This window comes from Plecotus auritus (assembly GCF_963455305.1).
Source record: "Plecotus auritus genome assembly, chromosome: 7".
Classification (NCBI taxonomy): Eukaryota; Metazoa; Chordata; class Mammalia; order Chiroptera; family Vespertilionidae; genus Plecotus; species Plecotus auritus.
Window position 1 is genome coordinate 20,450,794 of NC_137774.1, and position 13,603 is coordinate 20,464,396.

The following is a 13,603-nucleotide window of genomic DNA, read 5'->3' on the forward strand; positions in this document are numbered from 1 at the left end:
TATCCACTGTTGTCAATGGGGTGTTAAAATCCCTACTATGCTAGGCTGGTGTGGCTTAATGATTGAGTGTCCATCTATAAACCAGAAGGTTGCGGTTTGATTCCCAGTCAGGGACATGCCTGGGTTGTGGGCTCGAACCCCAAAAGGGGGTGTGTAGGAGGCAGCTGATCAATGATTCTCTCTCATCATTGATGGTTCTCTTTCTCTCTCTCTCTTCCATCCTCTTTGAAATCAATAAAACTATATTTTTAAAAAATCCCCTACTAAGACTGTATTACTGTCAGTCTCTCCCTTTATATCCATCAAGATTTGCTTTACATATTTAGGCACTCCTATGTTGGGTGCATAAATGTTTATAAGGTTGTATCCTCTTGTTAGACTGCTCCCTTCATCATTATATAGTGTCCTTTTTTTGTCTCTTTTATTTTAAAGTCTATTTTGTCAGATGTAAGTATGGTTACCCCAGCTTTTTACCTCTTTTCATTTGCATGAAATATAAGCATTCTATTTTTGTTAGTACACTGTCTGGCTCAGAAGAAAAGTCACCAAATGAACATGACCTCCTAGTTCGTAGTAATCTTCCTAAGGCTTGAACTTCTGATTATCAATTTAGTCACTTTCTTCTGTGGTTCCAAGATAGTATTATGGTATACTATACTCCAAGAAGGCTATCATTTAGTTTTTTTATTAACTACAGGCCCAGTGCACAGATTCATGCACTGGTGGGGTCCCTCGGCCTGGCCTGCAGGGATTGGGCCGAAACCGGCTCTCCAACATCCCCCAAGGGGTCCCGTATCGCAAGAGGGCGCAGGCCAGGCTGAGGGACCCTACCTGTGCACGAATCCATGCACCGGGCCTCTAATATGCATATAAGATCTTTGGTTAATCTCTTCCCACCCTTCCTCCTCCCCGCTTCCCTCAGAGATTCATCAGTTTGTTCCATGTTTCCATGCCTGTGGTTTCCACTCCTATGTTGAACGTCTGCCCCCTGGTGGTCAATGCGCATCATAGCTACTGGCCGGTCAGCTGGTTGGCCGGTCGCTTAGGCTTTTATATATACAGATACTTTGCCTTTGTTTAATGTTATACAGTTTTTAAAAATTTAATATTTCATTTACTCCTTTATTAACTAAGTATAAGACATATTATTTCCCTCCTTTAAGAAATTTGAAAATGGAAGTATGAAAGCTATGAAGTAGCTCATTTTTCACATATACATATAGCTTATATATTTATATACTAATAATATTGCATATTATTTTATATCCTTTATTTATATGGAATTTTACAGCTTACAAAGTATTTTAATATTTATGATTTAACTTGATCCTAACAACAATCCTGTCAGGTGTTATTATTTCATATTACACTGGGATAGTATGGTTCTCAACAGACTGCCTGGATTTAAATATTATTAAACCACTTTCTGGCAGTGTGTTTCCATTTTTTTAATATCTAAAAGTTAATATAAATGAACTCTACTATATTGGGTTGTAAGGAAGCTTAAACATATATACAGTAGGTCCTTAGGTTATGTCGGAGATCCGTTCCTATTGCGCGACATAATGCGATTTTTGCCCTAAGTCGGAACCCACCTACATAAGCATCTATGTCATTCACATGGAGCACATACACAGCAGTAATGAAGTGAAACAGTAAAAAAAAATTAAAAGAAAGGTAACAATTCCTGACCTTTACTTGTGGTAAATAAATAATAAAAAACATAAAGCACATATGTACAAACATCGAAATGACGGAACTTTTTTTTTTTTTTAAATAAATAAATGGAAGATGGTGACGTAACCACGAAAAGATGTATGTTGAGTCGGACGTAACCCGAGAACTGCATGTATATCAATTTTACTTATTGGTTTATTTACCCATTCCTTTTCTCATTCATTCAATAAACGAATCAAAACCTTAACATGACTTTTTAAAGCTAAGAATGAAACTTAAAGATGTTTTATAAACAGAACAGATAAAGTGATTATGGAAAATTAAATTATATCTTCAGGTATCAAAAAGCATTCAACAATTGGGATTATTCCTCTCAAAACACACACACACACACACACACACACACACACACACACACCTGTGACTTTGCCCTTTCCTGGTATAAAAGGTTGATTCAGCCCATGTTTCACAGAATTGGTGACAAGCAGTTTACCTGATTTTCATCTTCTTCTTCCATGCTGTATTGGTCACCTGGCTGAACTTCTGTGACTTTCTCTCCAAGGAGGAAACCCAGACGAGTCATGAGTGTGTTTGCTGCCTCATCTACAGATGGAGGGGGACCAAGTTCCTGTTCAGCATCACCTGAAACAGGAAGACATCGAAACATGAACCTTACAAAATAAAATTGCTATTTCTACAACTATTATTACATTTAGCTTGGTTATTTCCTTTGTTTTCACATTGTAAATCCAAAATAACAGGGTCCCTGTCTAGAACCTGATTTTCCCACATTTACATATTATAACTGATATACTCTACTCAGATTATCTTGTATTTATTTACTTAAAATGACTTTGAGAGAATGTTTTTGTAACTTACTGAATAGAAAAGTTTCCTATTTCTTTGGCAGTTAGCCTTCCAATATAGTCCTCGTTTTGAGATCTAGTTCCTGGCCATAATCACCACCTTTATTCAGGTGTTTTTTTTTCTTTAGAGTTTGTGTAACTATTCTTAATTTTTAAATTAAATCAGTTCAAACTTACAAAAGAAGTTTCAAGATAATACAAAGAATATTTTTTCCTTAACCATTTGAAAGTACTGACATGATGTCCCATCAACCCCAGATATTATGTATTTCCTATAAACAAAGACATTCTCTTACATAACTACAGCACCAGCAGAGAAATCAGGAAACTAACATTTTACATTTTTATGATCTCATGCACAGACCCCATTTAAATTTTCACATCTGTCCCAGTAATGTCCTTTCTAGCAAAAGAATACAATAGTTTAGGATTAATCAATGCATTTAGTTCTCAGTTCTCTTTTATTTCTTTTGATCTGGAACAGTTTCTCAGTCTTAACTTTCATGACCTTGACACTTTTGAAGATTATAGGCCAGTTGTTTTGCACAATGCCCCTCAATTTGAGTTTATCTTATGTTACCTCATGATTTGACAAAAGTACTGCTGTGTTAACTTTGATTGCTTGGTTATGGTAGTGTCTGTCAGATTTCTCTACTCTACAATTACACTTTTTCTCTTTGTAGTGAATAAGTATTTTTCAGGGGGATACTTTGAGACAACGTAAATACTCCCTTCTTCAACAAACTCCCAAACTAAAAAAATATTTTTGTGATAAACACATTGGTCATTTTAACTGTTTTTAAGTATAAAATTCAGTGGCATTAAGTACTTTGATAATGTTGTGCAACCTTTTCCACTGTTCATTTCCAGAACTTTTTAATCTTCCCCCAAAGAAACTCTGTACCCATTAAATAATAACTCCCCATTTCCCCCCTTACTAGTACCTAGTATCCTCTCTTCTACTGTCTCTGTGAATTTGCCTATTCTAGGTATCTCATATGAGTACAAACAATATTAGTCCTTTTATGTCTAGCTTATTTCACTTTGTGTAATGTTTTAAGGTTTATTCATGTTTTAGCATGTATCAGAATTTCACTTTTTTATTTCACCCCTTTTTATGACTAAATAATATTCCATTGTGTGTATATAACATTTAGTTACCTATTCATCTGATGTTGGACACTTGGGTTGTTTCAACATACACTATCTTATGAATAATGATAGTATAGACACTGTTGTGCAAGTATCAGTCTGAATCTCTCCTCAACAAATTTTGCCTTCTACTTTTAGCATCCATTAACTTTCTTGGTTGAATTATCACCATGCTTGCCAAAGAGTGATTTTTCTAATTACTCTTTCTATGGTGTACTTTCTTTTATCCATCCATCCATCCATCCATCCATCCATCCATCCATCCATCCATCCAAACTCAAAGATTCCTATCTTATTCAATGAGTTATAATCTGTTACTACCATTAATTATTTTCTTGCTCAGATAGTCCCAGATTTGGCCAGGAAAAGCTCTTTCAATTTGGCCCCTGTAAACTTTTGTCATATCCCTGTCATTTTCTGAGCACTTCTTTGCTTTCTGGCACAAGATGTTCCAGGCTCATCTTGTACTCTCCCTGCCTGGAATGAGTCATTTTCCCAAGAAGCCCTGGTTCTTTTTAGTGAAGAAAGGTATATAGAATATCAGGTATGTTCATTGCTATTAGGATGTCATTGTCCTCCAACTAAGTCAGTATATTCATAGAGATACATACATATATGCATGCATACATAAACATACACGTTTGTTTATAAACCCCTCCTAAAATTCACAGTGATACTGTAATTCCAATTAAATACCATACAGTTAATGGTAGTTTTTCTCCTTTCCAAAGCTGTAACTCTGTTCCCCAATAATGACAAATCTGGCTCTCATTATCCTTAGTTACTTCATCTAGTCCCCCTACATGTAACAAATTTCACTGTTGCTCATTGCCACCCTGCACACAGATGCTCTACTTATCCTGATTGGGTTCCTATCCTATGCCAGAGAGACCTGACTTACCACTTCTCCCACAGTCAGATAATTTTTTCAAAATTGGTATATATAATTAACATACCATAAACTATCACCTTGAAGTGTACAATTCAGTGCCTTTCAGTAAAGTTATCAACCATCACCACTCTCTAATCCAAGAATATTTTCATCACTCCAAAAATAAACCCTTCAGGTTCATTTTTGCCCCGAAAATAGAATCCTTAAAATCCCTTATCTCTGCATTCATTTTAATCCTCTGCTTCCAGACTGCTACATTCTTTCCATACAATTAGTTTTTAGAGTCTCTTTCTATTTAGGCTACTTTTCAGTAGTTACCAGCTATAGTACTTACTCTTTTTCAAACCTTGTCCCTGAGGGATACTGAACAAAGTCAGTATAAGGTTCTTCCTTGGCCTCATCATCAAGATAAATTTACTCCAAATAAAGAATGTAGAGAAATCACATAAAAAGAAACCAGGGAACTAAAGATGATCTATTCTAAATGTGATGCAGAATGATTTACCTAAACTAAATACCTATTTACATTAACTTGATTCAATGTCAACATTTTTTCAGGTTTTGTTTTACATTCAGATGCATTTAGTCTAACCATATAACAATTCACAGTAGCACAGATCCTACAGGACATTAAAAATTTTTTTTTAAATCAGATATGTCCTTTCAGCTTAAGTAAGCATTAGCTATAGTATCACAGTTTGATGCCAAAATATAATAGCTTCTTAATTTTTAGAATATTTAGTATTACACATGAAACCATTCCAAATGGCAAGACATTGAGATGTACATTGTTATTATTCAGTTTAACATTTATCTTAACTTCTCTACTAAAGTCACAAGGTGGGGGTCAGAGGAAGGGATTATATGTACGTTGTTGTATACTATTATTTAACTCAAATGTTCCATCTGTGGAAAATCTATATAGAACTCTCTTCGACTTTATGTCAAAGTAGAAAAACAGGTTCAATTTTCCCCTCCCTATTTTTCTCTCCAAGAGGCAACAAAAATAGATTTTTCTGCCACAGACCAGAAATAAGAGAATTGGTAGGGTTATTTTTATGGTACAAATATTTAGATTTATATAGATTTTCTCCCAAGAATGATTAAAAACTTTTTGTTTCTTGATAAAATAAAAAGGTAACTGCTCATTAATTACTCTTCCCCCTTTCTATAGATTAAACTAGTTAAGCTTTTCCAAGTTCTTCTCAGCATAGATTCCTGACTTCTGGATATTCTGGGGTTCCATTTCACTTTTTTCTGGAAAGTTATTCTGATAATTACCAAATACTTTATATTTACATGTTAATACTAGGTATTATGAGAATAAAACATGGAGGAGATACAGTCATTGATTTTAAAACGTTTATAATCTACTAGAGGCCCGTTGCACGAAGATTCGTATAAGAATAGGCCTTCTTCCTCTGGCTTCACTCCCGGCTGCCCAGGAGCCTGCAGGTCCTTGCTCCTAGCCACCCATGAGCCTGCAGTCTTCGCTCCCGGCCAGAGCGCTGCTCCTGTAGCTCCCTCCGGCCCTTGTCCTCCCCCTCATAGCAGGCGTCCCACCCCGCCCAGCCGCCCCGTGCCTGCATATGCAAATTAACCCGCCATCTTTGTTGGGTTATTTTGTATACTCACTCCTGATTGGCTGATGGGTGTCACGGAAGTATGATCAATTTTCATATTTCTCTTTTATTAGTGTAGATGTGGAAAATATGACATACTATATGCTTTATTTAATATATAGTGCAAGTCACCAAACACTTCACAAATATTAACTTAATCTTCATAACAACTTTATGAAGTAGGTGTTATTATCTTATTTTACAAATGAGAAAATTGAGGCACAGAGAAATTAAGTTATCTATTCAAAGTCACACAACCTATAAATGGTTGTAGCCCAGGCTCCCCTACTGCAGAATCCATGCTCCCGACTAGTATGTTATACTGCCTCCCTCAATGGAAAGCATTATTACAATTAGTGAGAATGCTTATGTAAGACACTAACCACAAAAGAAAAGATTAGTAAAGGGAAGTTTATTAATACAAAAAGCTCTGCTCATTAAAGTCACTATTAAGATGGTTAAAAAGCAAGCCACAGAGTGGGAAAAGATATCTTTAATTCATATACCTTAAAAAGAACTCATATCTAGGATGTATAGAGAATCTGTATAAATTAATAAGAAAAATAAAAACAATCCAATTGCCGGCCTGGTCGCCCCTTAAAAAGAACTCATATCTAGAATGTATAGAGAATCTGTGGGAAAAGATATCTTTAATGTATAGAGAATCTGTGGGAAAAGAGTAAATTAATTACTCTTTCTATGGTGTACTTTCTTTTATCCATCCATCCATCCATCCATCCATCCAAACTCAAAGATTCCTATCATATTTAATGAGTTATAATCTGTTACTACCATTAATTATTTTGGGGAAAGAGTAAATTAATTCTTTATACAGGAATTTACAAGAGGATAGCCAAGTGACCAATAAGCATATATGGTAAAAAGCTATTCAACATTATTGGGATACTAGAGGCCTGGAGCACGAAATTCGTGCACAAAATTCGTGCACGGGGGGTCCCCTCAGCCCAGCCTGCACCCTCTCTAATCTGGGACCCCTTGGGGGAATGTCCGACTACTCCCCTCTGCTGGCCTGATCACCCCCAACTGCGCCCCCTGCTGGCCTGGTCACCCCTCACGGCCCCCCCCCTCCCACGGGCCTGGTCGCCCCACGCAGCCTGCTGTTCAGTTGTTTGGTTGTTCCTCACTAACCCCCCTGCCGGCCTGGTCGCCCCACGCAGCCTGCTTGTTCAGTTGTTGGTCGTCCCTCACTAACCCCCTGCCAGCCTGTTCGCCCCACGCAGCCTGCTTATTCAGTTGTTTGGTCGTCCCTCACTAACCCCCCTGACGGCCTGGTCGTAGGCAGCCATCTTGTGAGGGTGTGAGGGTTAATGTGCATATTACTTCTTTATTATATAGGACTGTGGTCGCGAGCCACATGCAGCTCTTTGGCCCCTTGAGTGTGGCTCTTCCACAAAATACCACGGCCTGGGTGAGTCTATTTTGAAGAAGTGGTGTTAGAAGAAGTTTAAGTTTAAAAAATTTAGCTCTCAAAAGAAATTTCAATTGTTGTACTGTTGATATTTGGCTCTGTTGACTAATGAGTTTGCCAACCACTGATATAGGATGATCATCAAAACCACACTGAAATACCACTACATATGTGCAGTGCAGAATAGCACACAAAACAAAGAAAAAAACAACCACCTGACAATCTCTCTATATAAAAGTGTAATATGCAAATCGACTGAACGGCCGAACAGCAGAACGACCGTCTGAACGACCACACTATGACACGCACTGGCACCAGGCCAGCCAAGGCGGGTGCAGGTGGGGGGTGAGGTCGGCTGGGAAGCCCGGGTCCCAGGTACTGGCAGCCGGAGGAAAGCCGGTGCCAACAGCCGGGGGAAGGAAAGCCTATCCATGCATGAATTTTGTGCATTTGTGCCTCTAGTCTTTATATATAAAAGCCTAAACAACTGTTACAACAAAACAACTTGTTGCTATGATGCACACTGACCTGCAGGCCCTGATCACCCATGGGGCCTGTTGGCCAACCTCCTGGTCCCTCCCCCCAGCTGGAACAGGGAACCAGGTGTGGGCGGGGCAGACATGGCCCCTTTCCCAGGGAGGTCGAGGGTGGCTCTCTCCTCAGGGCCGGTGGCCAACCTCCCGGGTCCCTCCCTCTTCCGGCTGGCAGGCCCCAATCGCCTGATCAGGGCCTGCTGGCCAACCTCCTGGTCCCTCCCCCGGCCGGCAGGTCCCGATTGCCTAATCAGGGCCAGGTCCCAGGCTGGGATGGGGAACTGGGAGTAGGTGGTGGTGGGGAGGTGGGGAGGTAGGGAACCATACAGTGGCAGCGTGTGGGCGGCAAGGGAAGGAGGTGGGGAGGCGGGGAGGCAGGGAGGTTGGGAACCTGATTGGCCCTGATCACCGGCCAGTCCTAGGGACCCCACCCGTGCACGAATTTCATGCACGGGCTTCTAGTATGGGATATAAGAGCACTTAAATACTGCTATGCTGGTGGGAATGTAAATTGGCAGCATCAAATTTGGAAACAATTTTAAGCTGAACATACTGAAAACCTTATGACCCAGCATATCCACTACCAGATGTACACCAAAAGGAGAGGTATACATAGGGGTAGCAAAATATATGTAACAAACATTTGCAGAATTGTTCATAACAGCCGAAATTGTAGGCATACAATGAAATATGACAGCAATAAAAAGAGAATCTTACAAACATACCACTGAACAAAAGAAGAGCAACAGAAGAGAATACATACTAAATTATTACATATATGTAAAGTCTGAAAACTGGTAAAAGAAATAATTGATCATCACAATCAGAATAGTGGTTATGCTTGCAGGGAGAAGATAATGATGCAGAGGAAGTATGAGAAAGCTGAAGTGCTGGTAATGTTCTATATCTTGACTTAGGTAGTGATTATATGCTTCATAAAATTTTATGGCTTGCATAATTATAATTTGTGTACCTTTCTGTATTTATATTTTCATTTTTAAAAATTATAGAGAAGATATTAAGGACAGAAGACACTGAGTTTGAAAATGAAACAATATTCATCAATTTTTTTTCTCCAAGAAAGAAGTCTAGAATTATGAAAAAAGAAATGTTATATGTATTTTAAAAATTAGTACAATATCATAAATTACTTGACCAGTCCTCTTATACCAGTTAACAACTTCAAGTGGAACAATGACATAAGGATAGAGAGAAGCCAATGTGTAAAGAAATATTTTATAAGTTAAAGGAAGTGTTAGAGAGCAGAGAAGGAAACAAACTTGTCTTGGAAGAGTGGAGGGAAGAAAAGGAGGGAAGAGGGTTCTTGGAGAAGGCCACACTAAAAATTCTTGTAATGGAGGAGTTTTGATTTTTTTAACAGAAATTAGGGAAGGAGAGCAGAGGAAACAATTTCCAAATTCAAATTCTGTATGACATATTACTTTAACACAAACACAAAACTCTAAGATCAAAACTGATTAAATGTAATATACTAGTTAATGTTTTAAAAGAGTGTTTTATTTCTGGAATAATATTGATAGTAGTATCCTATATAATAAACAGCTAATATGCAAATAGACCTAACGGTGGAATGACTGGTCACTATGACACGCCCTGATCACCAGGGGGCAGATGCTCAATGCAGGAGCTGCCCCCTGGTGGTCAGTGGGAGCACTGCTCAGCCAGAAGCTGGGCTCATGGCTGGCGAGTGCAGTGGCGGTGGTGGGATCCTCTCTCACCTCTGCAGCAGCGCTAAGGATGTCCGTCAGTCGGACATTCCCCAAGGGCTCCCGGACTGCAAGAGGGCACAGGCCGGGCTGAGGGACCCTCCCCAAGTGCACAAATTTCGTGCACTGGGCCTCTAGTTAGTAATAATAATAACAACAACAATAACTAACACTTATTGAGATATTACTATCTGGTACTTTTCTAAGTGTTTCATGTGTCTTAAATCATTTAATCTCTACAACATTTCTTATCTTACAGATAGTACAAGTGAGGCACACAAAGATTAAATTCTTGACCACAGTTCCAGAATTAGGCAAGTAAGCAGAGTCAATATTAGTCCACACTGGTTGGCTCCTGGAATAATTACCTCATTATTTTGCCAAGAAATATAGGATTATTGAGTATAAATTGTTTATATGGTTATTTTATTATTTTCATCTTTAATAGTATCCAGCAGAATTATCTGATGATAGACAATATAGGAAAGCATTCATTCAATAAATATTTACTGAGTACTTTCTGCGCCCAGCACTATGTTAGGTGTTACATAATAAATTATGAACAATGGGGCATGATCCCTATCTTAAGGAGCTTATACTCTCATGGGGGAAATTAGTAAAAAAAAAATAAATTAATTAAGTCATAGTAAATTAAACTCTGTGAGAACTGTGTAGGCAGGATATAAAATACTGTAAAAAAAAAAAAGCAAGTGCTGAATATTCAGAACACTTTGGTTTTTTTCTTTTTTTTAAATTAAATTAAGTTTATTAGAGTAACGTTGGTCAATACATTAAATGAGTTTCAAGTGTGCCTTTATTTTTCTTGATGACACCAATTCCCCTTTCAGAGATGGTTTATGCTTTCAATGTTTGCAAAAACTACCTTCACTTAAAGTAAAGTAGCCAAACTATGGAGGGATTAAACTATGATTAAATCTGTGCCAAAACATAAAAATAGACACATAGATCAATGGAACAGAATAGAGAGCCCAGACTAAATCCACACATATATGGTCAATTAACTTATGACAGAGGCAAAAATTTACAGTCTCTTCAATAGATTAGACTACTATTTTATACCATGCACAAAAATTAACTCAAAATAAATTAAACACTTGAATTTAAGACCTGAAACCATAAAACTAAAAGAAACCATAGGCGGTAAGCTCCCTAACACTGGTCTTGGTGATGAATTTTTTTGGATCTGACTCCAAAGGCAAGGGAAACAAAAGCAAAAATAAATAAGTGGGATTACAGCAAATTAATTAGCTTCTGCACAAAGGAGGAAAAAAAATATATATATATATGAAAGACTAAGTGACCCACAGACCAGCCGGTACATATAACACGCACTGGCAATTTAAAAATAAATGTTGACTCACACATGCGCAATGCATATAAAGCTCTCGCTGGCGCCAATCGCACGCGTGTGTTTCAATCTGTCATTGTCGATCGTGAATTTAGTTGTTTTTGTAGACATTCTGAAGCTGAAAGAAAGTGGCGTTGTTGACAGGATATGTCTGAAGACCATTAATAAATCACAAAGACAAACTCTAGGCAGAGTAGAAATATTCCTACCTAAAGCTGTTTTCGGACATGGTCAGTTATATGTTGCTTTCTCTTGAGTTGGAAGAGCGTGTGACATTAAAGTTGTAAATATTTCAACACAAGGGAAATTAGTCAAGCACTCTGAAAGTGTTTTTTACTCTTAATGTGGTATACAGGGAGATATTAGAATAAGTTTAATCAATTTATCAGTCATTGTTTTTATCAATGTTGTTTTTATATCATGTTTTTGTTGTTTTTATAAAATTTCTGTTGTTGTTATATCATGTTGTTATTGTTTATTTATTAATCAATTTATATATTATTTCCTTATATATTTTACTAATTTTCTTTCATCTCTGACACTTATAGAGAAAGGGCAAATAATGATATTAAAATATTTCTTCTAATTAATTTCCTTTCAATGTGAATGAATCCATGCACCAGGCCACTAGTCACAAAATAAGACAAGCTACTAAATCGGAGAAGATATTTGCAAATCATATATCTAATAAAGGGTTGATATTCAAAATATATAAAGAACTCATACAACTATAACAACAAAAAATAACCAATCCAATTAAAAAAATGGGCAGAAGATCCGAATAGACATTTATCCAAAGAAGATATACAGATGTTCACCAGGCACATAAAAAGATGCTCAATATCACTAATTATCAGGGAAATGCAAATCGAAACCACAATGAGATAATTATTTCCGGTTATAATAGCTATCATCAAAAAGTCAAGAAATGACAAGTGTTGATGAGAATGTGGAGAAAAGGGAACCTTTATGTACTGTTGGTGGGAATATAAATTGCTACAGCCACTATGGAAAATAGTATGGAGGGTCCTCAAAAAATTAAAGATAGAATTATCATATGATCCAGCAATTCCACTTCTGGGTATTCATCCAAAGGAAACAAAAACAGTAATTCAAGCAATATAATTTACAATAGCCAAGATATGGAAACAATATAAGTGTCCATCAATAGATGAATGGATAAAGATGTGGTGTACACACAATACTATTCAGCCACAAAGAGAAAGAATTCTTGCCATTTGCATCAACATGGATGAAACTTGAGAGTATTATGCTAAGTTAAATAAGCCAGACAGAGAAAGACAAATATTGCATGATTTCACTTATATGTAGAATCTAAAAAAAGAAATAAAAAAAAACAAATATATACAGAGAACAGATTGGTGGTTGCCAGAGAGGAAGGGGGTTGGTGAAAATGGGTGAAGGGGGTCAAGAGGCACAAACTTTTTTATATAAAATAAATAAGTCACAGGTATATAATGTACAGTATAGGGACTATAGTCAATAATATTGTATTGAATATTTAAAAGTTGCTAAGAAAGTGAATCTTACACGTTCTCATTACAGGAAAAAAAATTTGTCAATTGTATGGTGACAGGTGATAACTAGACTTATTGTGGTGATCTTTCACATTGTGTACAAATATCAAATCATTATGTTGTATATCTGAAAATATTATATGTCAATTGTACTTCAATAAAAAGCTGTGCCAAGAAATAAATATCTAATAGCTAAGGTATCCAAATCCCTAATCTGTACTCCATAATGGCAGGCTATGCAGTGTAGTTTCACAGACTCTTTTAATTCTCAGAATTCTCTTACCATTTTCACATCGGGCTGTTTACATTTTCCTTTAGAATCTGTTAATTATAAACTGCTTGTTCTCATCTATATCAAATTGCTCAGAAATTTGTATCACATTTAATCAAATAAAGAAACTCATGCTTTCTGCCTAACAGTTACAAAACCTATGATTAGCTTGATTAGCTTGGTTCAATTGCCAAAGCAAACCTGGTTAATATTCATTTCTTAGTTCTTAAATGATTACCTAAATTTTTCCTTTCCTGATGAATGTTGGAAAATGGGTGACTGCTAAAAGCAGAAGATGTTACTTGTCACGGCAAGTCATGAAGTCAGTGGGCTCTTCCACATCTTCCCCACTCCCCAAACTAAGCTCCTGATTGTGAGAGTCACTGCCTACCAGTGATCAAGAATCAAAGCAACCAACCATCAGCTCAACTCTACTCACTGAGTGGCTGACTTTAAAGCATTCCTACCCTCTTCTTAGTTCCCTTGGGCAAACTTGAAGAAGAAGGAGTAAGAACAGATGAAACAAT

At 37.1% G+C, this 13,603-nt stretch overlaps 1 protein-coding gene across 12 annotated transcripts in view; it reads right to left on the reverse strand.

Annotated features, from left to right (window-relative positions):
- Nucleotides 1–13,603, reverse strand: part of TANC2 (tetratricopeptide repeat, ankyrin repeat and coiled-coil containing 2) — a gene marked incomplete at its 3' end in the record, with an annotated part of 285,235 nt that overhangs the window by 130,002 nt on the left and 141,630 nt on the right. For 11 of the 12 annotated variants that reach the window (XM_080677202.1, XM_080677201.1, XM_080677198.1 and 8 more), the window contains one exon: nt 2,171–2,319. In XM_080677202.1, coding sequence (XP_080533328.1) covers nt 2,171–2,319 — 149 coding nt within the window. Of the gene's footprint in view, nt 1–2,170; nt 2,320–11,280; nt 11,325–13,603 lie in introns of those variants that run through there. The other variant, XM_080677203.1, reaches the window with a different exon arrangement.